General features: G+C 37.3%; 1 protein-coding gene across 1 annotated transcript in view; it reads right to left on the bottom strand.

Moving 5' to 3' along the window:
- LOC133663039 (sucrase-isomaltase, intestinal-like) overlaps positions 1 to 27,102 on the bottom strand; it is a 90,515-nt gene that overhangs the window by 43,019 nt on the left and 20,394 nt on the right. Inside the window, exons 7-12 of the mRNA XM_062067219.1 lie at positions 20,563 to 20,731; positions 18,765 to 18,864; positions 15,026 to 15,138; positions 14,778 to 14,903; positions 5,469 to 5,600; positions 2,534 to 2,653 (exon numbers count right to left, since the gene is read on the bottom strand). Coding sequence (XP_061923203.1) covers positions 2,534 to 2,653; positions 5,469 to 5,600; positions 14,778 to 14,903; positions 15,026 to 15,138; positions 18,765 to 18,864; positions 20,563 to 20,731 — 760 coding nt within the window. The remainder of the gene's footprint in view (positions 1 to 2,533; positions 2,654 to 5,468; positions 5,601 to 14,777; positions 14,904 to 15,025; positions 15,139 to 18,764; positions 18,865 to 20,562; positions 20,732 to 27,102) is intronic.

The following is a 27,102-nucleotide window of genomic DNA, read 5'->3' as shown; positions in this document are numbered from 1 at the left end:
GTACAGTTGGCACAGTACAGTAAACTGACAGTTAATATTTAAACATTTAACATGTGACATGTCTAACAATTTTGAACATGCACATTCAGATGAATTCTTCAAAATTACAACTAAAAAAAATTTGGCCGGGGGCCGGGCTGTATATATGCGCACTAATTGACTGAAAGTGCATGCACTTGGCGCGATGATGTCATGTTATCGATGGAAAAATGCATTTTTAGACCATATGATTTGCCTGAGCGGCTAGGAGACCCCAAGAGTAACAAGCGGTTGCCTTGTTGCCTTTCCATGAAGAACAATAAATTAGTTTTTAGTATAAGTTTGCTGGTTTCAAGAAATGTAATGCCGAGCGCATGTCGTTATGTCAAGATAATGGCACTAGCATTTACTTAATTTAAGAATATTTTTCAACATATTGAGCAAAAAGGTCACTTTTTTTTTTTTTCTACCAACAAAAGTGCACTTGTTATTAGTGAAAATATACTTATTTTAAGGTATTTTTGGGTTCATTGAAGTTAGCTAATGTTACTTGTTTTGGAAAGTCTTGACAAGTCAAATGTTCTTGTTCTATTGGCAGATAATTTTGCTTAGTTCAAGTAAAATACCCCTCATTTTTGTAATTTTTTTTCTTGTTTTTGAACACTGACTTTTTGCAGTGTACAGAACAGAAACGCTGATGGGTCGCCACAAGGCGCTCTGTAAAAGATGGGAAAAAGGTAAACGCTGGGGAAGGGGGCCCAGTCTGGAGTGGGAAAAAAACCTCCATAGCAAAGCACATATACATATTACAACGTACATTTCGAGATATCTAGCAACAGAGGGGAGGGAGTGGGGGGTCACGGTGGCAGGCTGCAGCTCTTCAGGCGCTGCCCATCCGTCCATCACCCCTAAAGGATTCGCGTCAAGGGCGTTGGATGGGTGGTGGGGTTTGTGTGTGTGTGGCGTATATTTTTGTGGATGCATGTGTGTGTAAGCCTGCCGTGTGTCTCTGTTCCGCGGCCTTGATGTTGTGGAGCCGATAGTCAGTCCATTTACATATTTTGCTATATTTTTGTTATTTTGCACAAGTGACTTTTTTCCTAAAAAGTTGTGTGCAATGCAGGGCTTCTCAAATAGTGCACCCTGTAGAGGGCTGCCAAAAATGATCTGTTGCTCAGCTGTCGTATGGGCCGCAGCGGCGCTCAGTTGTAATACCCTTTTCCACCACCTGTGGCAGTAGTGACAGTCTCAAACGGATAGTCTGGAACTAAAGTCAAACAAAAGTTTCTTAAAAATTAACAATAAAGGTGAAGTTATAACACTGAAACGCCCTCAGGAAGAAGTGCTTTATGACATGGCTAGCTAGCTAGCGGCTAACGTCCATTCGCAGTCGGCAGTGTTTTAGCTACTTCTAAATCACTAATTCTCGCGTCCATGGCGACAAATAAAGTTTCTTACAAGTATCATCCCTGCAGAACGAGGAATAACTAAACATGCTTCACAACACACCGTAGCTCACCGGCATCAAAATCTACACCCGACATCCACTGTAATGATACCAAGTACAATAGCGTATCTAATCGATACTACTGTGATTACGTCGATATTGTTTGGCATCACAACATCTTCTTCCGTTTTTCTTTTTAATTTATATTATGTTTAGAAACTCAGGAAATATGTCCCTGGACACATGAGGACTTTGAATATGACCAATGTATGATCCTGTAACGACTTGGTATTGGATTGATACCCAAATTTGTGGTATCATCCAAAACTAATGTAAAGCATCCAAACAACAGAAGAATAAGTGATTATTACATTTTAACAGAAGTGTAGATAGAACATGTTAAAAGAGAAAGTAAGCAGATATTAACAGTAAATGAACAAGTAGATTAATCGATAATTTTCTTCCACTTCTACTAAATAATTTTGACAAAATAATAAAATGGAAAATGACACAATATGTTACTGCAGCTAAATTAAGAGCCTTTGTTTGCTTACTAACTAATAAAAGACAAGTTGTCTTGTATGTTCATTATTTTATTTAAGGACTAAATTGCAATAAGACACATATGTTAAATGTACCGTAATATTTTTTGTTAAAATAAAGCCAATAATGCAATTTTTTGCTGTCCTCTTTATTCAGAAAAGTACCGGAAAGTATCAAAATCATTTTGGTACTGGTACCGGTTTTGTTTTTTTGGTTTGGAAAATTGCTGCTACAATTTAAGTGCATAAAGTTTGGGCAGGACACGAGCATTGCTGAAACCTTCTGTCTAACTTTTGGTAAGGTTTCTTAGTAAGAGAGCATTGTACTGTAGATACAATCCACATTTGTCCTTAGAATAATTGAAAGTCTATTTCATCTTGTAGTAAGGATATCCTTTGTTGAACTTGTGTTCGCATACACAACTTTGGTTTTATTTAATTTAGCCTAATGGACTGCTAATCTATGTGTCTGTTAAAAAGAAAACATTATTAGCACTAAAGATAAGAACCTAGTTACAGGCCCACTAATGGTATTGTTTAATGACAATGCATTAACTTGTCTCACCTCTCCCAGTAAAGGAGTTTTCCCATCTGGTTCAGTGACCCATGCATTCGTCTTGGTTCCTCGATCGAAGGACTCGTACGGAGCACCTCCGACCCTCTTACTGGTGCCAACAGCAGGATCCTTGGGGAGACAGACACAGGATTGGGAAAGTAAACACACTATTAAATGCAACTCTCCAACCCACATTACAGAAAACTTTTGATTTAGTGAAAAACCGCATATCAAATCATAGGTTAGTATTGTTTTCAGGATGTTGTCATTGACAAAACACTTACCTGTTATTATAATTGACATTTTAATTCCCGAATTAGTGATTTGACATTTACTATCTGTTTGTGTTTCTCAAAATTGCATTTGTCCGGCTGTATTTAGCTGGGAATTAACCCCGTAGTTGAATTCTAAAAACCAAACGAGGGGTGCAAAGATGGATATGAACCATTTGATACATTAGTCTCAGTTTGGTACCACTATGAATTTTAAAAAAAATACGTCATTCTATATTTATTTGGTCAACTTTCGACGATGAGGATCTGAAATTGACCATTCCACCCTAGTCTGCAGTTGGTTAGTTGAAGTTTATTTCAAACGTGTATGATTTCAATGATACATCACACATGTCCGAAAAGGAGTACGAAAGAAGCAAAGCTTACTTAATCTTAGCCCTTTTCTACCTCATTGCAATTCCAGCACTAACACATACAGTCGTGGTCAAAAGTTTACATACACTTGTAAAGAACATAATGTCATGGCTGTGTTGAGTTTCCAATCATTTCTACAACTCTTATTTTATTGTGATAGATTGATTGGAGCACATAATTGTTGGTCAAAAAAAACATTCATGAAGTTTGGTTATTTTATGAATTTATTATGGGTCTACTGAAAATGTGACCAAATCTGCCGGGTCAAAAGTATACATACAGCAATGTTAATATTTGGTTACATGTCCCTTGGCAAGTTTCACTGCAATAAGGCGCTTTTGGTAGCCATCCACAAGCTTCTGGTTGAATTTTTGACCACTCCTCTTGACAAAATTGGTGCAGTTCAGCTAAATGTGTTGGTTTTCTGACATGGACTTGTTTCTTCAGCATTGTCCACACTTTTAAGTCAGGACTTTGGAAAGGCCATTCTAAAACCTTCATTCTAGCCTGATTTAGCCATTCCTTTACCACTTTTGACATGTGTTTGGGGTCATTGTCCTGTTGGAACACCCAACTGCGCCCAAGAGCCAACCTCCGGGCTGATGATTGTAGGTTGTCCTTAAGAATTTGGAGGTAATCCTCCTTTTTCATTGTCCCATTTACTCTCCGTTAAAGCACCAGTTCCATTGGGAGCGAAACAGGCTCATAATACTACAACCACCATGCTTGACGGTAGGGATTGGTGTTCCTGGGATTAAAGGCCTCACCTTTTCTCCTCCAAACATATTGCTGGGTATTGTGGCCAAACAGCTCAATTTTTGTTTCATCTGACATCACATGGACAAAGATAAGACCTTCTGGAGGAAAGTTCTGTGGTCAGATGAAACAAAAATTGAACTGTTTAATAAATAATGAATTCATAAAAGAACCAAACTTCATGAATGTTTTTTGTGACCAACAAGTATGTGCTCCAATCACTGTATCACAAAAAAATAAGAGTTGTAGAAATGATTGGAAACTCAAGACAGCCATGACATTATCTTCTTTACAAGTGTATGTCAACTTTTGACTACGACTGTATGTTTACTTCCTGTTCTTATTTTGTACATAATTTACATAAATTAATTCCAAATTCAACAGTTCTCTACATAAATAGTTAAGTCAGTTATGATTCACGGTTTCTGACTTAAGGAAATATACCGAAAGTCAAAGATCCCCCACCATCCTTCATATCTGGCGTTTGGAACTGCTTTGGTATGACGCTGAAGGCAAGTGTCACGCAATGCTAAACAAAAAAGTGTCGATACATTCAAGTCGAAGTCACCCCAATGAGGAAACAAGTGGACCCAGACCTAAACAAAGACTTTACCTAGGCCGCTTATACAGCCATTAACAGCATGAGATTCAAAGAAAGCAAAATAAATACTTTTTAACAGAAATCGGTGGCCGATTGGTGCAGCCCCAATTTCAGCATTTTCAATAACTAAAATAATAAGACACCATATTTCTTAGACGCTGGATAGTTGTTTGATGCCTCTGTTGTTATGGCCGTATCTCATGTGAGTGACAGGACAACAACTTGCATGTATAAATCTCTAGACCAGGGGTGTCCAAACTTTGTGACTGAGGGGCCGCATTGGGACTGAACAAATTGTCCGGGGCTGAAAGCCGACTGCATGCAAAGTAACACATTCTTATCATAATATAATAGATATGTAATTAATAATTATGATAATTTGTTATTAAGAGGATATAAAAGTTCAACTCCAACGTTATTTACTTCCGTGACAACCTCCATTAAGTTTTTTTAATCAATCAGAAATATCCATCAGCTAAAATGTGCCAAACATGGATAAGTGTGGCGAGAGAGTTTTGCATTATTCCCCAGCATCCCTTGTAATGGATTTAAATGGGTAAACTTTTTTTTTTTAATGTTGATTGGACATTTTCTATAATATCCACAAAGTTCAATGAGCAGGTTGTGTTCTGTGTGACCATGTTTGTTGACTTTTTGTGCTGTTTGATTTATTTATTTTTTTCTTGCACCATGACTAGGGAAGGTTGTTTGGATTGGGTCATATTCGTATATGATGTGCTGTTATTTTGCCTGTATAATCAGTGGTTTAGGTAATTTATTTGGCCACCAGATGGCGACAAATCGGTAGCTACCAGACCCTGTTTGTATATGATATGAATACACTGCTTTCTGCCATTGTTTATTGAACTCTGGCATCTGCAAAAGTTCAATAGACCTGTCTTTTATTGGTCATTTATTTTTCTTGATTGTGAGTTCCTACCAGGATGGGGATGTATTTCTGTCCCTTCTCATGAAGGTAGTCGGCAAACTGCGGCAGGTCACGGAACTTGACTTTGTCATACGTGAAGATTTTCTTGTCCTCCATGTAGTCAATGTCAGTATACTGGATTTCCTGCAAGAGAATGGTGAAATAAATGTTTTTTTAAATCCTCCGGCATGAATTTGATTGTCTCAGCGTTCACTGCCAACCGTAGACAAACACATACCTCCAAATTTGTTTTAAAAAAAACAGCTTTTTTTTTTGTATTATTAAAAAAGAGAAAACCTGCGACAAATTGAATAAGACAAATAAATATGGAGCTCTTTTCATTGGACAATGTACACTCAGACCTGTTACTGTGAAAGAACCCTGGAACTATGAATATACTACACATGCTTACTTCATCATCCTGTTGCTCTTTTCCCCACTGCACTATTACAATATTGTATTAGCCTTGAGTATAAGTACTTGTTTATATTTTAGTTAATTGTTAATATTTGTTGTTTACATTGTGCAAAGAGTCAAATTCCTCGTATGCTAAACATTCATGGCGAAAAAACTGATTCTGATTCTAGTCAAGCATGATGGTATAGCCATCAGTGGCAAATCCACATTGAACTTCACTGTCACATGTAATAATATCCATCGTTAAACTTAAATAAGTAGACTTAAAACTGCATGAAACGTGTGCTAGAATGCGCTTGATTTTGAGCAGAAATCAGTTTGCCTTTTGACACGATCCCTCATCCTTTGGCAGCAGCACGGACTCTGCCCGTGTAAGCCTCTATGGCAGTGGTTCTTAACCTTGTTGGAGGTACCGAACCCCACCAGTTTCATATGCGCATTCACCGAACCCTTCTTCAGTGAAAAAAAATAATAAAACATTCTTAATTTAATCGTAATTTATAAATATAAATCATGAAATTACGTTATTATATTAAAGAAATACGGTACTAATAAAGATATATTTTACAAACAAAGTTACAGGAATGTACACATGATCCCATGTTTACATCTCATTGTGCAACATGTGAATGTTTTAGTGGGAACTAAATGCGATATCTGAAAGGGGTACAAACTATTTCCAAAACCCACCCAGACATACAATACTAGTACACAGCTCATGAAAAACAATATTTTTTGTTATTGTCATTGTAAGTGGGCCAAAACACTTATATTAGACAATATGGAAATGGCTGCTGTCATTTGATTATATTAACAAAACATTTAACTTGTTATTTAGTCAGGTTTGGGACAGATGTGGTCACAGTGTGCACGTCTGACGTCGCTCACATGTGCTCCACTGAATGCTCAAAGAGTTTTTGCATTTGCTCACGCATATGGAAAATTAGAATAACATTGTTTGGGGGTATCCATAATACGCCAATAGGGAGAAGTTTTTATCTACACGATGAGTCGGGTGTCTTGACCTCCGCGGCGGAGGTTCCGTCAAAACCCCTGAGGCCGACTCACCGAACCCCAAAGGTTCGAACGAACCCAGGTTAAGAACCACTGCTCTATGGTAAATCCACATTGAAGCTGTAACTTCAGCGCATGGAAGCTCACAGCGAGAAACTAAGACCCTGGACCGGAAAAAAAAATGTGCAAAAACGCGCCACTTCCAGAGCGCTGGGGGTCTAAATGGGGTAGTGTGCTGTGGTGCTGGGTTTCTGCATAATGATTGGATTTAACAGTCTGAGGTTAAATTGTGTTTCCATTGACAAATGGGCGATCTTGAATAATAAAACGCTTTTTTTTGGTCACTGAATTTATGGAACTGAATTTTTTGCGTTTGAATATTGTGAACTGAATTTGTTTCTACATCAAATTATTCAATTTCAATTAAATCAAATGTGTTTGCAAAATGTTTGTGTTTAAAAATTCAGTGTTTTTAAATGCAATGTTTTAAAATTCAGTGTAAAAAAAAAAAAGCAAGACCCACTTCCGGTAGATTAAGACGGAAGCAATCGATCCTGTCTCAGAACCAGCCAATGAGGTGTCAAGTTTGAAGTCACGTGACACAGGTCTTACAAAGAGGCAGGCTATGCAGCTCTACACGTCACAGGCCATGTAATCAAGATGACCCCCTGCTGGCCCCACTATGGACTGGACTCTCACATTATTAACTATATCCACTGGACATCCATTGCACCGATCGCCCAGGCGGTCCCCTCCGAGGTTTCTCATTTTGCCCATTGGGTTTAGTTTTTTCTTGCCCTAATATTTGCTCACGCATTTGTTCACAAAGTGGTGACCCTCGCCCCATCCTTGTTTGTGAATGACTGAGCAATGACACCTCATTGGCTGGTTCTGACGAGACAGGATCGATCGCTTCAGTTTGAATTTACCAGAACTGGGTCTTGCTTTTTGAAGCAATAATTTTTTCTACACAAAATTTTTCAGCACTGATTTTTTTTTTTTTTTACACTGAATTTTTTAAAGCTGAATTTTAAAACACACACATTTTACTAACACATTTTTTTCCAATTTGATGTTCATAAAACTCAAACACAAAAAATGTGGTTACATGAATTCAAAACAAAAAAAGCTTGTGTAATGAAGACATAAATGAACCTGCATACACACGGAGCATGTTAAAGTTAAAGTACCACTGATAGTCACACACACACACTAGGTGTGGTGAAATTCCTCCTGCATTTGACCCATCTCCTTGTTCTTACCTGGGAGGTGAGGGGAGCAGTGAGCAGCAGCGGTAGCCGCGCTCGGGAATCATTTCGGTGATTTAACCCCCAATTCCAACCCTTGATGCTGAGTGCCAAGCAGGGAGGCAATGGGTCCCATTTTTATAGTCATTGGTATGACTCGGCCGGGGTTTGAACTCACAACCTTCCAGTCTCAGGGCGGACACTGAGTAGGTGTCGCGTTTTATTCCGTTGTTCCGAGCTGAACTGCAGATTCTTCCAATCCTCTTAGGGCTTGTTTTTGTTTTTTTTTGGTTAAATACAACTAGCGGCAAATCTAGCATCTATCCCTGGTGTTATTAGAGACTGTGCTCTTCTGCAGTTACTCTCCCTAATGAGCAACGAGTGCTGCTGTGCGCCCCTCTAGTGTCCCAAAGCACTCACAGATAGGCCGAAAATGAGCTTCCCCTCCTTGAACGACCAGCAGCTGCCACTTCTAGCCATTGATTGCTTACTAGTACTAGCTGTCCATCTCTTTTTAGACTGACCAAAACATTTATCTGCCTAGATACTCTGACAAGCTTTATTGAATAACACAAAAATTCATTTTTAGACAATATGATTTGCCTGAGCGACTAAGAGACACCAAGTGTAACAAGCGGTAGAAAATGAATTAGAAAGGAAAGATTTAATTTTTTATTTTTTATTTTTTTTTTAACTTGGGACTTCCTGTGGGCCGGATTTTGGATCCTGGGGGGCCGTATCCGGCCCGCGGGCCGTAGTTTGGGGACCCCTGGTCAACACTGTCTGCTCTCATTTTCTCGCACATTTGACCCTCTGACCTCTGATGTTATGTGTACCTACACTCTGTCCTTCTCCTGTCCAGGCCTGCTGTGTGTGTGTGTGTGTGTGTGTGTGTGTGTGTGTGTGTGTGTGTGTGTGTGTGTGTGTGTGTGTGTGTGTGTGTGTGTGTGTGTGTGTGTGTGTGTGTGTGTTTGTGTGTGGTACACAAAACATCAATTTCCACACTTCTATTACCGTCTGCTCTCATTTTCTCGCACATTTGACCCTCTGACCTCTGATGTTCTGTGTACCTACACTCTGTCCTCCTCCTGTCCAGGCCTGCTGTGTGTGTGTGTGTGTGTGTGTTTGTGCGTGCGTGCATGCGTGTGTGTGTGTGTGTGTTACACAGAACATCAATTTCCACACTTCTATTACTGTCTGCTCTCATTTTCTCGTACATTTGACCCTCTGACCTCTGATATTCTGTGTACCTACACTCTGTCCTCCTCCTGTCCAGGCCTGCTGTGTGTGTGTGTGTGTGTGTGTGTGTGTGTGTGTGTGTGTGTGTGTGTGTGTGTGTGTGTGTGTGTGTGTGTGTGTGTGTGTGTGTGTGTGTGTGTGTGTGTGTGTGTGTGTGTGTGTGTGTTACACAGAACATCAATTTCCACACTTCTATTAGACCTGGACATCTTATATGTAATAGAAATGTGTCATTAAATATGTATTCTAATATATGTTCTTCACAGAAAATGAGCCAAAGTCAGTGAGTCTCAGTTTGAAAAATGAATTAATTGTATCATTTTTCTTTTAATAAAAAATGAAAACGGGTCCCACAGACCCGAACACCACACAACATTGCAACATTGTTTGTTAACACTGTCTGCTCTCATTTTCTCGCACATTTGACCCTCTGATGTTCTGTGTACCAACACTCTTGTCCTCCTCCTGTAACTTAGATATTGGGTTTCACAATGTAAAAGCGCTTTGAGTCACTAGCGAAAAGCGCTATATAAATATAATTCACTTCCTCTTAAGTGACTTGAATACATTTTGGGTTGATTTCAGAAAAATAAACGACTTCATGTCAAGCAAGAGCAATTTTCCTCCTATTTTTTTTAATTTTTTTTTTTTTTATCATCTCCAACCATCTTCTCTCTGATGTTTAATCTACAAGTTGTCATAAATGAGGCCTGTGGCAGGAGAGGAAGCATCTGCCTCCTAAAAATCTTTGCTATCACGGAAAGATTGAGCGCTCGCCCGGCAATTAGATAAGGGGACTACAAATAACGCCGCGCCGCGATACAGATTTACGAGGGAAGCGGAGTGTAAAGGTTCAGATTAGGAGTTTACTTTGGCAATTAACTAATAAAAAGGGTGTCAAACATCAGTTCTTGTGTGCGGAGCGGCTTTTGGCCCGCATGGAGATAAGCACAGAGACACATTTCCAAGAAAATGTCAACCGTAGCCGTAGTTGGTATTTATAGAACGTCCCGGAAGGGGGTGGGGGGACGTCTGGAGTAGGTTTCACATTTAGATGAGGATGAATGAGATAATTAAATCAACTCGGTCGATTGATCTTTTGATCGGCGTTAACATTCGGTTACACTTGAAAAATAGTGCTCTCGGAGATTACACCTATGGAGTCCCCAAGCAAACATCACGCTATTTGGCAGGAAGCTGAATATCCCCGGTCGGAGCTGAAGGCCCTTCCTATCACACCCTACCCAGGCGGGGTTACATGTCAGGCCTATGGACGGTTTTAAACCGTTAAAATGTCGCGCGAGGTGAACTATCGATTGCATTCACCGAGAGTGCTCTTAAAGAAATCTCTCCGCCACACATGCTGTTTCAAGTGCATTGTTTGGCGCCAAAATAAAAACTCAGCCTGAGCATCGTCCCACTTGGATCTCATTGATCTTCAGATTTGTTTCTATCCATCTTTTCTTTGGAAAGAAAGCGGGCGATGGTAATACACCAGCACAGCAGGCTCACACCTTACTTTGTAAGAGGTGCCTCACCTTTCAGTGGCGATGAATAATGCAGTCTTCAAATGTATCCACAAGGGATGTAAGAGTTTAAACTTTTCACAGTGCGGTTATTGTCACCGAAATGATCACGGTTCATTATTAATCAGTATTGTTTGATATGTTTACAAAAGTGTACACACTGAAATCTTAAAATAATCTATATATATCCTTATAATTACTAGGGGTTCACAAAAAAAAGTGATTCACAGCTGAATAAAGATTCCTATTCATTCCGATTGTAAGTGAATTCATAGATTTCAAAAATCGGTTTGAAAAAAATTAAAAAATTAAAATATATACAAACCCAAAACAGTGAAGTTGGCACGTTGTGTAATTCGGAAATAAAAACAGAATACAATGATTGGCAAATCCTTTTTAACTTATTTTCAATTGAATAGACTGCAAAGACAAGATATTTAAGGTTCGAACTGAGAAATAATCATTAACTTAGAACTTAATGGCAGCAACACATTGTTTTTTTACCACTGTGTTACATGGCCTTTCCTTTTAACAACACTCAGTAAACGTTTGGGAACTGAGGAGACCAATTTTTTAAGCTTTTCAGGTGGAATTATTTCCCATTCTTACTTGATGTACAGCTTAAGTTGTTCAGACCGGGGTCTCCGTTGTGGTATTTTAGGCTTGATAATGCGGCACACATTTTCAAGGGAAACAGGTCTGGACTACAAGCAGACCAGTCTAGTACCCGCACTCTTTTACCACCAGCATAGTGGGTTTTAAGAATAGACTAAGAGGAGAAGTATTGCGGAAAGAGATTATTCTAGATTGTACCTAATGTCATGACTGTTTTTATTGACTATTGACTATCTTATTGATTGTGGGACAAGCAGTAGAAAATGGATGGATGGTACTTTTTCGTCACTTATTGTTTGTCTTTGGTACACTAATGTGTATATTTTAGGCCATTGGTTATTTGTTTTATTTTTGCAAAAATATATATATATATATTTTTATATTGCTCTTTTTATCTTTGGTATAAACATTATTATGTAAAGTCGAAGTTATTATTACTTTTTTTGGTTCTTTGTTGTTGCTATTTTTGTATTACAACATTTTATTATTTGATCATGTTGCACTGCATTTTAATCTTTTGTTTTGTGATTGTGTGATGTTTTTTGTCTGGACCCCAGGAAGAATAGTCTCCACTGCGGTGTAGACTAATGGGGATCCTTAATAAACTAAACTAAACTAAACTAAACTAAACTACGAAGCCACACTGTTGTAACACGTGGATTGGCATTGTCTTGCTGAGATAAGCAGGGGCGTCCATGAAAAAGACGTTACTTGGATGGCAACATGTGTTGCTCCAAAACCTGTATGTACCTTTCAGCATTAATGGTGCCTTCACACATGTGTAAGTTACCCATGCCTTGGGCACTAATACACCCCCATACCATCACAGATGTTGGCTTTTCAACTTTACGCCTAGAACAATCTGGATGGTTATTTTCCTCTTTGGTCGACAGTTTCCAAAAAAATTAAAATAAATGTGGACTCGTCAGACCACAGAACACTTTTCTACTTTGCATCTGTCCATCTTAGATGAGCTCGGGCCCAGCGAAGTGTTTCTGGGTGTTGTTGATAAATGGCTTTGGCTTTGCATAGTAGAGTTTTAACTTGCACTTACAGATGTACCGACAAACTTCAGTTATTGACAGTGGTTTTCTGAAGTGTTCCTGATCCCATGTGGTGATATCCTTTATGCACTAATGTCGCTTTTTGATGCAGTACCGCCTGAGGGATGGAAGGTCACGGGCATTCAATGTTGGTTTTCGGCCTGCCGCTTACGTGCAGTGATTTCTCCTGATTCTCTGAATCTTTTGATGATATTACGGACCATAGATGGTGAAATCCCTAAATTCCTTGCAATAGCTCATGGAGAATTGTTATTCTTATACCGTTCGACAATTTGCTCACGCATTTGTTCACAAAGTGGTGACCTTCGCCCCATCCTTGTTTGTGAATGACTGAGCATTTCATGGAAGCTGCTTTTATACCCAATCATGGCACCCACCTGTTCCCAAATAGCCTGTTCACCCGTGGGATGTTCCAAACAAGTGTTTGATGAGCATTCCTCAACGTTCTCAGTCTTTTTTGCCACTTGTGCCAGCCTTTTTGAAACATGTTGCAGGCATCAAATTCCAAATGAGCTAATATTTGCAAAAAATAACAACGTTTACCAGTTTGAACATTAAGTATCTTGTCTTTGCAGTCCATTCAATTGAATATAGGATGAAAAAGATTTTAAAATCATTGTATTCTGTTTTTATTTATGATTTATATATATATATATATATATATATATATATATATATATATATATATATATATATATATATATATATATATATATATATATATATATATATATATATATATTAGGGCTGCAACAACTAATCGATTAAAATCAATTATTAAAATAGTTGCCGATTAATTTAGTCATCGATTCGTTGGATCTATGCTATGTGCAGAGTTTTATTTTTATTTTTTTAATACATTTTTTTTTTCTTTTTAATAAACCTTTCTTTATAAACTGCAACATTTACAAACAGCTGAGAAACAATAATCAAAATAAGTATGGTGCCAGTATGCTGTTTTTTTCCAATAAAATACTGGATAGGATAGAAATGTAGTTTGTCTCTTTTATCCGATTATTAATCGATTAATCGAAGTAATAATCAACAGATTAATCGATTATCAAATGAATCGTTAGTTGCAGCCCTAATTATATATATATATATATATATATATATATATATATATATATATATATATATATATATATATATATATATATATATATATATATATATATATATATATATATATATATATATATGTATATATATATATATATATATATATATATATATATATATATATATATATATATATATATATATATATATATATATATATATATATATATATGTATATATATATATATATATATATATATATATATATATATATATATATATATATATATATATATATATACATATACATATATATATATATATATATATATATATATATATATATATATTTATATATATATATATATATATATATATATATATATACATATACATATATATATATATATATATATATATATATATATATATATATATATATATATATATATATATATATATATATATATATATATATATATATATATATATATATATATATATATATATATATATATATATATATATATATATATATATATATATATATATATATATATATATATAGCCCCCACCCACCCAAAAAATAATAATATTGCATGTAAAAAAAAAATGTCCGTCTGCATATCAGTCTGCGAAAACAAGTGCCCAAACAAAAATCCTTGGTGGCTCAGTCTCTGTGCTTCTTTTATTGAGTAGACTGCACTATAATCCACCATGGGGCCAAAGAAGGTTGCCACTGAGAGGTAAAAGGATTTTGAAAAATTGTTATTTATTTATCTGGAAACATAAATTGTTCTACACAAAATGTGTAATGTGTTAATATCTTTGGGTATTTGAAACTGAGTCATTGTTTTGTTTTTTTTAAATCGCTTCGGTTTTCGTACGATTCTGTCTTTCTCTAATCTGAGGAACAACTTTAAATGTTCTATATTGTTCGTCACATTTGAGCTGGAGAATGAGTGCATGAGTTCCTCAAATAATGGCAGGTCAAATTGCAACACTCTCTATACTGAATAAGTAACAACAATAGGGTTGTATATGGCTAATCTCTTCAAAATGCAGTTATTATATTATATTGGCAAGGAAACACTTTTAACCAATGTTTACACAAGCGTGAAGGAAAAATCATCTCACATATGGAAGGCCCACTGCACGGTTCCTTTCCACGGTTGCCTTGACTTCACTCAAGTTGCCGTAGTTCCACCTGGAAAGCTGGAATCCCAGTGACCAGTAGGGCGGAATGACAGGCCTGCCAATAAGCTGTGTAGTACAATTGTCATGATAGAGTCAAGATACTATATACTACTGAAACCTTTTAAATGAAAAATAATATATTTGGCTAAATTTTCAAGAAAACTATATTTAAAAAACGTATATAACACCTCAAGGAACTCCTGCACCACATGTTCCGGTGAATCTCCGAAAACGATATAAAAGTCCAAGATTCCTCCAATTGTTCTGTACGTCACAGCCGGAGCAGGCTGCAGAGTCACCTCTGAAAAAATATACAAATTATTACACAGTTTACAGTTCTAAGCATTATACCATATGTATTCACTTTTTCTGACCAAGGAAAGTATACTAGAAAAATGCTAAAATGCTCAAACCAATCAAACTTAAGTCAAGCTACGCTAACCTATGTTAGAAAAAAAAGTTAGTTAGCAATAGGGGGCTGATTTTGATGACAATTTCAGGAAATGTCAGAAAGGGGATAAGGAACCAATGATTTGATTTTGGGGGTGATTTGGATCACTGTTTGGATTCAGAAGTGTTTTTAAAAGGATTATTTACAAACCCCAAAACCATTGAAGTTTGCACGTTGTGTAAATGGTAAATAAAAACAGAATATAATGATTTGTAAATCCTTTTCAACTTATATTCAATTGAATAGACTGCAAAGACAAGATATGTAACGTTCGAACTGGAAAACTTTTGTTATTTTTTGCAAATATTAGCTCATTTGGAATTTGATGCCTGCAACATGTATCAAAAAAGCTGGCAAAAGTGGCAAAAACGACTGAAAAAGTTGAGGAATGCTCATCAAACACTTAATTGGAAGATCCGACAGGTGAACAGGCTAATTGGCAATAGGTGGGTGCCATGATTGGGTATAAAAGCAGCTTCCGTGAAATGCTCAGTCATTCACAAACAAGGATGGGGCGAGGGTCACCACTTTGTGAGCAAATGGGTGAGCAAATTGTCGAACAATTTAAGAACGACATTTCTCAACCAGCAGATGCAAAGAATTTAGGGATTTCACCATCTACGGTCCGTAATATCATCAAAAGGTTCAGAGAATCTGGAGAAATTACTGCACCTAAGCGATGATATTACGGACCTTCGATACCTCAGGCGGTACAACATCAAAAAGCGACATCAGTGTGTAAAGGATATCACCACATAGGCTCAGGAACACTTCAGAAACCCACTGTCAGTAACAACAGTTTGTCGCTACATCTGTACGTGCAAGTTAAAATTGTACTATGCAAAGCCAAAGCCATTTATCAACAACACCCAGAAACGCCGCCAGCTTCGCTGGGCCCGAGCTCATCTAAGATGGACTGATACAAAGTGGAAAAGTATTATGTGGTCTGACGAGTCCACATTTCAAATTGTTTTTGGAAACTGTGGACGTCAAGAACCATCCGGATTGTTCTAGGCGCAAAGTTCAAAAGCCAGCATCTGTGATGGTATGGGTAACTTACACATCTGTGAAGACACCGTTAAAGCTGAAAGGTTCATACAGGTTTTGGAGCAACATATGTTGCCATCCAAGCAACGTTATAATGGTCGCCCCTGCTGATTTCAGCAAGACAATGCCAGGCCACATGTTACAACAGCGTGGCTTCATAGTAAAAGAGTGCGGGTACTAAACTGGCCTGCCTGTAGTCCAGACCTGTCTCCCATTGAAAATGTGTGGCGCATTATGAAGCATAAAATACGACAATGGAGACCCCGGACTGTTGAACAACTTAAGCTGTACATCAAGCAAGAGTGGGAAAAAATTCCACCTGAAAAGCATCAACAATTGGTCTCCTCAGTTCCCAAACTTTTACTGAGTGTTGTTAAAAGGAAAGGTCATGTAACACAGTGGTAAAAATGCACTGGTGCCATCTTTTTTGCAATGTGTGGCTGCCATTAAATTCTAAGTTAATAATTATTTGCGGAAAAAAAATGAAGTTTCTCAGTTCGAACATTAAATATCTTGTCTTTGCAGTCTATTCAATTGAATATAAGTTGAAAAGGATTTGCAAATAATTGTATTCTGTTTTTTTTTTTTACAATTTACACAATGTGCCAACTTCACTGGTTTTAGGTTTTGTATAATTCTAAGCACCACTTTTTAGACCAAGGGATGTATAGTAGAAAAATGCTAAGATGCTCAAACCAATGAAACTTAAGTTAATCTACACTAACCTATGTTAGGAAAAAAGTTAGCTAGCAATACAATTCGAAAAGTTATAATGTGATTTTGATGAAACCTTCAGGAAATATCAGAAAGGGGATAAATAAAGAATGATTAGATTTGGGAGGTGATCCGGACCACTGTTTGGATTCAGAAGTTTTTTTTTAAATGATTATTTCCTATTAGGAGCTAGGGCCAGGTGAAGGTCCAAATGGTTTTCCAATTATTAGTGTAACATACAAAATAATGATATACACTATATTGCCAAAAGTATTTGTCCACCTGCCTTGACTCACATATGAACTTGAAGTGCCATCCCATTCCTAACCCATAGGGTTCAATATGATGTCGGTCCACCTTTTGCAGCTATTACAGCCTCAACTCTTCTGGGTTACGGAGTGTGTTTATAGGAATTTTCGATAGAGATGTCCGATAATATCGGCCTGCTGATATTATCGGCTGATAAATGCTTTAAAATGTAAAAACGGAAATTATCGGTATCGGTTTCAAAAAGTAAAATTAATGACGGAGCGGTACATATTCGGTAAAACACGGACGTAGGGCATACTTGCCAACCATCCCGATTTTCCCAGGAAAATCTCCCGGGGAACCATTCTCCCGAATTTCTTCCAATTTCCACCGGACAACAATATTAAGGCACTGCATTTAGCGTCCTCTACAACCTCCATACAAACAGCGTGCCGGCCCAGTCACATTATATATGCAGCTTTTACACACTTCATGAGTGAATGCAAGGCATACTTGTTCAACAGCCATACAGGTCACACTGAGGGTGCCGTATAAACAACTTTAACACTGTTACAAATATGCGCCACACTGTAAACCCACACCAAACAAGAATGACAAACACATTTCGGGAGAACATCCGCACCGTAACACAACAGAACGAATACCCAGAACCCCTTGCAGCACTAACTATTCTGTGATGCTACAATATACCCCCCCGCTAGTTGAAGTTGTTCTCTTATTTTGGAAAACCTTGTTTTTGATTGATTGATTGAAACTTGTATTAGTGGATTGCACAGTACAGTACATATTCCGTACAATTGACCACTAAATGGTAACACCCGAATAAGTTTTTCAACTTGTTTAAGTCGGGGTCCACGTTAATCAATTCATGGTAAAGTTACACTGTTTAATGCATCACAACAAAATTAGGCGTAATAATGTGTTAATTCCACGACTGTATGTATCAGTATCGGTTGATATCGGAATCGGTAATTAAGAGTTGGACAATATCGGAATATCGGTAAAAAATCCATTATCGGACATCTGTAATTTTCGACCATTCTTCCAAAAGCGCAGTGGTGAGGTCACACACTGACGTTGGTCGAGAAGGCCTGGCTCTCAGTCTCCGTTCTAATTCATCTTAAAGGTGTTCTATCGGGTTCAGGTCAGGACTCTATGCAGGCCAGTCAAGTTCATCCACACCAGACTTTGTCATCCATGTCTTTTATGGACCTTGCTTTGTGCACTGGTGCACAGTCATGTTGGAAGGGGCTTGAACGTGCTTGATTCGATACACCTGTAACCGGGCCAAGTGATTAAGGACACCTGATTCTGATCTTTTGAATGGGTGGCCAAATACTTTTGGCAATATAGCGTATCTTATGCCAAGGACTAAAAAGTGACTGACATTGAACGTTATTCGTCTGGACGTAGAGTTGCATGTGTGTTTGCATGTTTTTATTCACCCATCGCATTGCTGTTCATGAGGAAGACGCCAAACGACTTCCCACTGTCATCTTCCAAACAAAGGAAGAAGGGATAGTGTCCATACAGGTTGTGTGTTCCCTAGGGGGGGAAAAAAAGTATAATTGAAAAGGTAACATCGTTAGACTAGAGCAGGGGTGTCCAAAGTGCGGCCCGGGGGCCATTTGCGGCCCAAAGGTCATTTTTTTAACGGCCCCACGGCACATTTTAAAAATACGATTGAAAAAAATAAAAAGCATTAAAAGTGGTATTTAAAGAGTAAACAGGTGAAATGTAACAAGAAAATGTCGCAATGTTTACTCTAATCACACAAAGCTGCCATGTAGGCTGTTTCTTTCTTTAAAAAAAAAAAAAAATGAATCAAAATCAATGTCATTATGAATTATTGACCTATTCAAGGCTCCAATTAAATATTTTGAGATATTTTTGGGGGTAAACGTTGCATATTTTGTGTTTGCCATGTAAAAAACGAGCTGTTTTTTTTAAAGAAGGGCCTAAAACGAACAATCAAAAAACAAACAACAATAAAACTTATAATTGACAGATCTGAAGTTGATCTCGAGATTATTGTGTTAAAAGTAAACAGTAAAAAACATGTATTTATATAATTTATTTTTTAACACTTTAATGAGTAGGACCCTTTTGGATCCCCTACAATTTTAGTGTGATTAGTTTTTAAGTGTCATTGCTCAAAAAATAATAATGAATTAAAATCAATGGTGTTATGAGTTATTGACCCTTTTAAGGCTCCAATTATTATATACCGTAATTTCCGGACTATAAGCCGCACCTGACTATAAGCCGCACCAGCTAAATCTAGGGGAAAATACAGATTGCTCCATATATAAGCCGCACCCGACTATAAGCCGCAGGTTTTTGATGTGTAATTACCGTAGTATATAGGGGTTCCTGCTACCACGGAGGGGATTGTCGGGACAGAGATGACTGTTTGGGAACGCAAAGCGTCCCATTTATTAACTATAAATCTTTCAATCATTCAATCAAACTTTCACATCATTGACATGGCGAACAGCATTTGTGCAGAGTACAAATAATACAACGGTGCAAAGTAATACAAAGTGCTCGCATGTACGTTATCAAAATAACCAGCCTACCGGTATATGAAAAGTCATTCTTTAATCATTGTGTCATCGTCTTCCTCCTGCGTACTAAAACCACCGAAATCCTCTTCGTCGGTGTCGGAGAAGAACAGGCCGTAAATAAGCCGCACCGTTGTATAAGCCTCAGGGACCAGAACGAGGGGAAAAAGTAGCGTCTTATAGTCCGGAAATTACGGTAATCTCAAATATCCCACTTAAAAATTTTATTGGGTGAAAATATTGCATATTTTGTGTTTTTTTCATTAAAAAAAGGGTTTTCTTTGACAAAAAGAGCATACAATTTAAATATTTAAAAAATGTTATATTGACAGATAGACCTAATGTTGATCTAGAGATTTAAAAAGTTGAATAATAACACAAATAATAATACTTAACAATGACACATTTTTTGTATTTTTTGGACCAAAACCCTTCGGGGTCCCCGGGATCAAGCCTGAGTGGAAGCCTGAATGTATATTTTTTATACATATATATTGTATTGGTTTTTAAAATAAAAAATATCAAAATGGCCCCTGCTAGCTTTGATTTTTCAATGTGCGGCCCTCAGTGGAAAAAGCTTGGACACCCCTGGACTAGAGAGTAATAAATATACGATAAAAAGTCGGTTATCATAATTCATGCATGGCAAGTCCAGTCCATCGGTACTGTTCCCTCTCACCCCGTTGGGGAAAGCGTCTCTGGTGAAGATGGGCCAGGTCCTCCAGTACGTGTCGTGGCGAAACTGCCTGTGCACATGTTCTCCCAGGCCGTAAATATTATGGGATGGAAGTTTGGCAGACAGCTGCAGGAACTGGTCTGCGAACACTAACGGACCCATCGTGTCAAACCTGGAGGCGAAATGGAAAACAATTGTCCACAAATGTCTGAAGAAAATGTTGAGAACACAATTAAATGTGATTTATCTACCGTATTAACACGTCCGTCATTTGGATATGATTCAAACAAAGCATTTTCAAACTGAGTTTTTCAAAGCTGGAAGTCCACAGATATTAGTTAAGTTAAGTTAAGGTATCAATGATTGTCACACACACTGCAAAAACTGAAATCTAAGTAAGATTAAATATCTCAAATAAGGGTGATATTTGCTTATTTTCTGTCTGATAAGATAATTCTTCTCACTAAGCAGATTTTATGTTGGAGTTTTTTTACTCGTTCTAAGGGTTTTGGTCCTGAATTATCTCAGTAAGATATTACAGCTTGTTGCTGAGATTTTATGACCTATATTGAGTAAAACATGCTTGAAACTACAATATCAACTGTTGCGGAGCTGTGTCATCAACACTCACAAGTATAAAACTACTTTTTTAAAGTAATAATTTATTACTTCAAGCATGAAAAAAAATAATCATGACGCCGAGCGCATATCATTATGTCAATATAATGGCACTAGCATTTACTTATTTAAGAATATTTTTCAACATATTGAGCAAAAAGGTGTCTTTTTTTTTCTACCAAGAAAAGTGCACTTGTTGTTAGTGAGAATATACTTATTTTAAGGTATTTTTAGGTTCATTGAGGTTAGCTAATTTTACTTGTTTTGGAAAGTCTTGACAAGCCAATTGTTCTTGTTGTATTGGCAGATAATTTTAAAAAATTAAGGGTATTTTGCTTGAACTAAGCAAAATTATCTGCCAATAGAACAAGAAAATTTGGCTTTGGAGGTAAATACCCCTAATTTTTATTTATTTTTTTCTTGTTTTTGAACACTGACTTTTTGAAATGCACACACTACACTGCAAAAAGTCAAGTCCATAAATACCCCTAATTTTTTGTATTTTTTTTTTCTTGTATTTGAACACTGACTTTTTGCAGTGCACACACTACACTGCAAAAAGTCAGTGTTCAAAAACAAGAAAAAAAAATGCAAAAAATTAAAGGTATTTACCTCCAAAGCCGAATTGTTTTGTTCTATTGGCAGATAATTTTGCTTCGTCCAAGCAAAATACCCCTAATTTTTGTATTTTTTTTCTTGTTTTTGAACACTGACTTTTTGCAGTGCACACACTACACTGCAAAAAGTCAGTGTTCAAAAACAAGAAAAAAAAAATGCAAAAAATTAGGGGTATTTACCTCCAAAGCCGAATTGTTTTGTTCTATTGGCAGATAATTTTGCTTAGTTCAAGCAAAATACCCCTAATTTTTGTATTGTTTTTTTCTTGTTTTTGAACACTGACTTTTTGCAGTGCACACACTACACTGCAAAAAGTCAGTGTTCAAAAACAAGGGAAAAAAATGCAAAAAATGAGGGGTATTTTGCTTGAACTGAGCAAAATTATCTGCCCATAGAACAAAAAAATTCGGCTTTGGAGGTAAATACCCCCATAATTTTTGTTTTGTTTTTTCTTGTTTTTGAACACTGACTTTTTGCAGTGCACACACTACACTGCAAAAAGTCAGTGTTCAAAAACAAGGAAAAAAAATGCAAAAAATTAGGGGTATTTACCTCCAAAGCCGAATTTTTTTGTTCTATTGGCAAATAATTTTGCTTAGTTCAAGCAAAATACCCCTAATTTTTTGCATTTTTTTTTCTTGTTTTTGAACACTGACTTTTTGCAGTGCACACACTACACTGCAAAAAGTCAGTGTTCAAAAAAAAGAAGAAAAAATACAAAAAATTAGGGGTATTTTATTTGAACTAAGCAAAATTATCTGCCAATAGAACAAGAAAATTCGACTTGTCAAGACTTTCCAAAACAAGTAAAATTAGCTAACCTCAATGAACCCAAAAATACCTTAAAATAAGTATATTCTCACTAATAACAAGTGCACTTTTCTTGGTAGAAAAAAATGAGACCTTTTTTGCTCAATATGTTGAAAAAAAATATTCTTAAACTAAGTAAATGCTAGTGCCATTATCTTGACATAATGATATGCGCTTGGCATCATGATTTTTTTTTTTTTAAAGTTGAATTAAGAAATTATTACTTTAAAAAAGTAGTTTTATACTCGTGAGTGTTAATGACACAGCTTTGCAACAGTTGATATTCCAGTTTCAAGCATGTTTTACTCAATATAGGTCATAAAATCTCAGCAACAAGCTGTAATATCTTACTGAGATAATTTAGGACCAAAACCCTTAAAACAAGTAAAACACTCTAACATAAAATCTGCTTAGTGAGAAGAATTATCTTATCAGACAGAAAATAAGCAAATATCACCCTTATTTGAGATATTTAATCTTACTTAGATTTCAGTTTTTGCAGTGTAGGTGTGGTGAAATTTGACCCATCCCCTTGTTCACCCCCTGGGAGGTGAGGGGAGCAGTGGGCAGCAGCGGTGGCCACGCCCGGGATTTATTTTTGGTGATTTGACCCCCAATTCCAACCCTTGATGCTGAGTGCCAAGCAGGGAGGTAATGGGTCCCATTTTATAGTCTTTGGTATGACTCGGCTGGGGTTTGAACTCACAACCTACCAATCTCAGGGCGGACACTCTAACCACTAGACCACTGAGTAGGTAAATTTAGGTGGTCCGTAAGAATTTGGAATTTTTCATTGTCCCATCTACTTTTTGTAAAGCACCAGATTTGACAGAAAGTCGCTACAGATGACGGTCAGACCAAAGGGCAGTCCCGTGTCTTGTTTTATGACCCTCTGCTGTTTTTTTATGATGTGAAATGCAAATATTTATCATGATAAGACGTTTATTACTTCAGTTCACAACAGGGCTTGCTTTGATAAGATAGTAAAATAAGAGTAAGAGCTATAGTCATAATGAAACCCACAGACTTAGCCTCAGTATTGTGCCTGCACTGGCATACACGCCATGTTTGGTCTTAATATGGCGAGCCTAACATGTATTTGCAAATGTAGCAGACGGAATATAATGTATCATTCAGCATATAAACAAATAGTGATCCATGTCGCTCTTGAATGTCATCATCAATGTGATAGTAGACACCATAAACCTGTGGTGTTCACTGACTCAATGGTTGCTAAACAACAGCGAATACCGGGCGCGATCTCACAGCTTCCGGCTAAAGGTCATTTGTGTTTAGACAACAAGTTGTGTACTCGGTGGTTTTTATACAACTTAGTGTATTGGGAAACACGGTAATGTCGCTTCATGGCGTTAAAATAAAACAAAGTCACGTCAGGCTGTGTTTTTCTTTCATTTAGGAACGGATGGACGTTATTCGTCCCACAATGTGGATATTATATGATTGCTTGAGAGTAGAGATGTCCGATAATGGCTTTTTTGCTGATATCTGATGTTGTCCAACTCTTAATTAGCGATTCCGATATCAACCGATACCGATATATACAGTCGTGGAATTAACACATTATTATGCCTAATTTTGTTGTGATGCCCCGCTGGATGCATTAAACAATGTAACAAGGTTTTCCAAAATAAATCAACTCAAGTTATGGAAAAAATGCCAACATGGCACTGCCATATTTATTATTGAAGTCACAAAGTGCATTAATTTTTTTAACATGCCTCAAAACAGCAGCTTGGAATTTGGGACATGCTCTCCCTGAGAGAGCATGAGGAGGTTGAGGTGGGCGGGGTATTTAGGGGGTAGCAGGGGGTGTATATTGTAGCGTCCCGGAAGAGTTAGTGCTGCAAGATGTTCTGGGTATATGTTCTGTTGTGTTTATGTTGTGTTACGGTGCGGATGTTCTCCCGAAATGTGTTTGTCATTCTTGTTTGGTGTGGGTTCACAGTGTGGCACATATTTGTAACAGTGTTAAAGTTGTTTATACGGTCACCCTCAGTGTGACCTGTATGGCTGTTGACCAAGTATGCCTTCCATTCACTTGTGTGTGTGAAAAGCCGTAGGTATTATGTGATTGGGCCAGCGCGCAAAGGCAGTGCCTTTAAGGTTTATTGGCGCTCTGTACTTCTCCCTAAATCCGTGTACACAGCGGCGTTTTAAAAAGTCATACATTTTACTTTTTGAAACCAATACCGATAATTTCCGATGTTACATTTGAAAGCATTTATCGGCCGATAATATCGGCATCCCGATATTATCAGACATCTCTTCTTGAGAGATTCAAAAAGTCCACCAAACATAAGGTAGAAACACATGGAAACATTAAAGAACACAAAGGACGTAAAACAACATTAAAAAAGAGAACAAATTTGACGCAACCAGCTACTTCTTCAGTTCCTGGGATTAAAGGCTTCACCCTTTCTCCTCCAAACATATTACTGGGTATTGTGGCCAAACAGCTACATTTTTGTTTCATTTGACCACAGAACTTTCCTTCAGAAGGTCTTATCTTTGTCCATGTGATGTCAGATGAAACAAAAATTGAGCTGTTTGGCCACAATACCCAGCAATATGTTTGGAGGAGAAAAGGTGAGGCCTTTAATCCCAGGAACACGACCCCTACCGTCAAGCACGGTGGTGGTATTATTGTGCTCTGGGCCTGTTTTGCTGCCAATGGAACTGGTGCTTTACAGAGGAGTAAATGGGACAATGAAAAAGGAGGATTACCTCCAAATTCTTCAGGACAACCTAAAATCATCAGCCCGGAGGTTGGGTCTTGGGCGCAGTTGGGTGTTCCAACAGGACAATGACCCCAAACACACGTCAAAAGTGGTAGAGGAATGGCTAAATCAGGCTAGAATGAAGGTTTTAGAATGGCCTTCCCCAAAGTGGACAATGCTGAAGAAACAAGTCCATGTCAGAAAACCAACAAATTTAGCTGAACTGCACCAATTTTGTCAAAAGGAGTGGTCAAAAATTCAACCAGAAGCTTGTGGATGGCTACCAAAAGCGCCTTATTGCAGTGAAACTTGCCAAGGGACATGTAACCAAATATTAACATTGCTGTATGTATACTTTTGACCCAGCAGATTTGCTCACATTTTCAGTAGACTCATAATAAATTCATAAAACAACCAAACTTAATGAATGTTTCTTGTGACCAACAAGTATGTGCTCCAATCACTAAATCACAAAAAAATAAGAGTTGTAGAAATCATTGAAAACTCAAAACAGCCATGACATTATGTTCTTTACAAGTGTATGAAAACTTCTGACCACGACTGTATATATACGCTACCGTTCAAAAGTTTGGGGTCACCCAAACAATTTTGTGGAATAGCCTTCATTTCTAAGAACAAGAATAGACTGTCGAGTTTCAGATGAAAGTTCTCTTTTTCTGGCCATTTTGAGCGTTTAATTGACCCCACAAATGTGATGCTCCAGAAACTCAATCCGCTCAAAGGAAGGTCAGTTTTGTAGCTTCTGTAACGAGCTAAACTGTTTTCAGATGTGTGAACATGATTGCACAAGGGTTTTCTAATCATCAATTAGCCTTCTGAGCCAATGAGCAAACACATTGTACCATTAGAACACTGGAGTGATAGTTGCTGGAAATGGGCCTCTATACACCTATGTAGATATTGCACCAAAAACCAGACATTTGCAGCTAGAATAGTCATTTACCACATTAGCAATGTATAGAGTGTATTTCTTTCAAGTTAAGACTAGTTTAAAGTTATCTTCATTGAAAAGTACAGTGCTTTTCCTTCAAAAATAAGGACATTTCAATGTGACCCCAAACTTTTGAACGGTAGTGTATATATATATATATATATATATATATATATATATATATATATATATATATATATATATATATATATATATATATACACTTTTTTTTAACACTTCCTTGTGGTCTACATAACACGTAATGGTGGTTCTTTGGTCAACATTTTGCAAAGATTATGTTTTACAGACCGTGATGGGTTGTTAAGCTGCTTTCTGAACGTCTGGATGCCCCGTTTAGTGGGCGGGTCTTATTCACGTGGCTCCACTTTGACAGCGCTTCCATAGCAACACGACTGACAGATAAAAGTTAGAATTGTACGGTATTGTATATTAGAAATAGCAACAGCGAACTATGAATTCCCCACAACAAGAAGATAGAGATACGTAAATGTTCTTGATTTATGCAGATCCCAAATACACAACAGCAGTTACCAATAGGTAAGAAAAGTTGGTTTTGCCTAATATTTCAAAACAAAATGACATAATGTCTCCTAATAGGCGCCGTTTTGGGGTCATTTTACAAACACCATAGTAATACCCTTATGTTGAAGCACAGTACTTCTGACTACTGTAGCCGTAATGCTCCGACGATCCATCCAGTAGTGCCGCTTCGTAGCCTATCTAAGTCGATCTAACATTTGTGAGCGCCGAGTGTAATGTTCTATATCACCGGTGGGGAACCTTTTT

This window comes from Entelurus aequoreus, linkage group LG13 (genome assembly GCF_033978785.1).
Source record: "Entelurus aequoreus isolate RoL-2023_Sb linkage group LG13, RoL_Eaeq_v1.1, whole genome shotgun sequence".
NCBI lineage: Eukaryota > Metazoa > Chordata > Actinopteri > Syngnathiformes > Syngnathidae > Entelurus > Entelurus aequoreus.
Note: the sequence above shows the minus strand (reverse complement) of the source record. Positions and strands in the feature narration are given on the sequence as shown.